Source organism: Nestor notabilis, unplaced genomic scaffold (genome assembly GCF_000696875.1).
Source record: "Nestor notabilis isolate BGI_N333 unplaced genomic scaffold, ASM69687v1 scaffold19882, whole genome shotgun sequence".
NCBI lineage: Eukaryota > Metazoa > Chordata > Aves > Psittaciformes > Psittacidae > Nestor > Nestor notabilis.
The window spans coordinates 7,498-9,888 of record NW_009918941.1 but is presented as its reverse complement, the minus strand read 5'-3'; the positions used below and the strand labels follow the sequence as shown (position 1 = coordinate 9,888).

The 2,391-nt window shown below is 41.3% G+C and overlaps 1 protein-coding gene across 1 annotated transcript in view; it reads right to left on the bottom strand.

The window, feature by feature from the left end:
- The window catches only part of PPTC7 (PTC7 protein phosphatase homolog (S. cerevisiae)), a gene marked incomplete at its 5' end in the record, with an annotated part of 8,955 nt that extends 8,488 nt beyond the window's left edge, over positions 1-467 (bottom strand). Inside the window, one exon of the mRNA XM_010009993.1 lies at positions 223-467. Coding sequence (XP_010008295.1) covers positions 223-467 — 245 coding nt within the window. The remainder of the gene's footprint in view (positions 1-222) is intronic.
- Positions 468-2,391: the final 1,924 nt, after the last annotated feature.

The following is a 2,391-nucleotide window of genomic DNA, read 5'->3' as shown; positions in this document are numbered from 1 at the left end:
TCTTTCCCTGTATCACTGAATGAATCGAGACAGTTTTTAAACATACAAGAGAAAATAAGGGTGCTACCAAGATTACTTCATTTCTCTGTTCTTCGGGTAATTAAAAGGTAACTGCCTGCAAAACTGTTGTAGAAGCTGGTAACATATCAAAGCAACCTTGAGTAAGCACACGTCTAAGTAACAAACAATTACAATCCAGTTTATGTATTTGTGTTCTCTTACCAAGCAAAGGTACTTTGTTCTGCAGCAGCTCACAGTAACCTGCGGTGAGAATCCCAACAGGGTTACTTGGTACAAACCGTCCTTCTTTTACTAAACGTTCACACGTTCGCATTAGAGTCCCTGAGAACTGAGAAGGGTCGACCCCATAGTCTCTCCAGCCACCTACACCATCTGCTACCCCTAGAAGAAAACACAAAACCAGAGTTATATGAACAGAAACGGTTTCCAAAATGAGGTTTTTAATTCTTTATATCACTTACGATATTCAGTAACTAAAAAGTAGGACATGGCACCTCCTTGAAAAACATTTTTATTAAGAAAAGGAATTTCTAAGCATTTGTAAGAACTCCTGACATCAGCTCCCAGGCAAAATTCTAAATATAATCTGATTTGCTGGAGAGAAGGTAAAAGTCTAATGCTGAGGAGTCAGTGAGGAGGCTGACTTTACTAGAGAATAAGTACTGGGGAATGTGGGAGGAAGAGGAGGCTTTGATCCCATTAACCTTTCACCAGCCCATTAAAAAGAAAGAAGAGTTTTTATTTCAAATGTGGAGGCTGTTAAGATTTTCACTAATACAGAAATGATAAAGAAACTCTTCCTCACTATTCAGTGGCCCAAAGTTTTTTCTCAAGCTATGTGCTCAGAGGGACAACACTTTCTATTTGGTAATACCAACTTCTGTAGAAACTAAACTTCCATTTTAGCCATGTATTCAAAAAACCACATAATCAACACAGTGCTGGGACCTACACCTTCCAAGGAGTCTGCTGCCTACAGCTTCAGCCAAGCAAGAGTATGAAACCCGACTATGATCCAGACCATCTTCACTCAGTTATTGAAAACCACCTGGATATCAGAAAATTAGTTCTGCCCAAGCTTGGGAAGCTGCTGAGCCACCCCGGAGGCAAATAGGGAAGGTGCACATAGGAAAAGGGGGTGGTCAGAGAGAGACAAGCAGCAGCTACGACAGTCTGCTGGCTGTTTCGCTGAAGTATCTTGAACTTCCTCAACTGGTCTTCATCATACAAGTAAAATACCATCTGAAGGTATTATTTATGAGATAAAAATATCTCTACTTGGAATTGGTTCCAAAAGTCTTTTTGATCCTCAGCATTTACGGGACTGACCATTTCAAGAGCAAGTTTCTGTAACAAAATAAAGCTAAAATAACATGTTCCTGATGAAAGCACGAAGAGGCAATCTCAGAGCTCAGGCTGTGCTCAGAAAAAGAACACCACTATTAGCAAAGGCATGAAAATTTGCCTGAGAAGGTGAAACTCAGTTTGCCTCCTCTACTCCTCTACAAATGCCCTTCACATCGGACACCATCTGAAACTGAGACGGAAGCTTTAGAGCCGCCCTTGGCACGATTATCTGACAGGAGGTTATAGCCAGATTCTGAACAGCCTATCAACATTAATCAGATTTCTCCCAAAAATAGTGCACAACCTTTTAGACACCTGCTTTGGCTGTCTGTGTTCTTAGAAGAATGCTACAGGAATGCAGGTCCCTGTATTCACCTCTGCAGGCCCTGGGAAGAAGCTGATGCAAAAGCAACCCCAGCATTCTCAGAAACGCCTTTGCTGGTTTCTTCAAGAAGAAAGTAATCCTCTGTACAGGTCCCACAGCTTCATCTTAGGACTGGATTAACCCTTTGCTTTCTGCTGCCACACAGACAAGTCTAGACTAAGAGATCATTAACAACGTGCTAGATCTACAACTTGAAATAGAAACTAAGCCTCAATTTGGATGATGATGCTTGCTTTACATGAAGTTACATGAAGGTTTTCATGTTCTACATGAAGTTTTTCCCTTTAAGATGAACACAATCCAGATGTACTCTTGCCACTCAGATGTGCTGAACACAGCATTGCTTCACTGGCAGCAGGGTTACTGCAATGAGAAGATGATGTTTGACAAGAACTGCCCAAAGCTTTTGGCTCCCAAGGTGGTTACAAAACAAGCTCACCAGAACTTACAGAGTTCCCTCAAGCGATCAGCAAACCATGTGCACATCAGTCTTCTTGGGAAATACCTTAACAGCAACTATACTACAGCACTAGTATAGAGTACAAGAAAGCAGTCTTAGCAAGCACCTGATAAGGTTAATTATGAAAACCTCTTTCAATTTTTCAAGCAAAGGTAAGTGTATGCCACCCGCTCTTCTT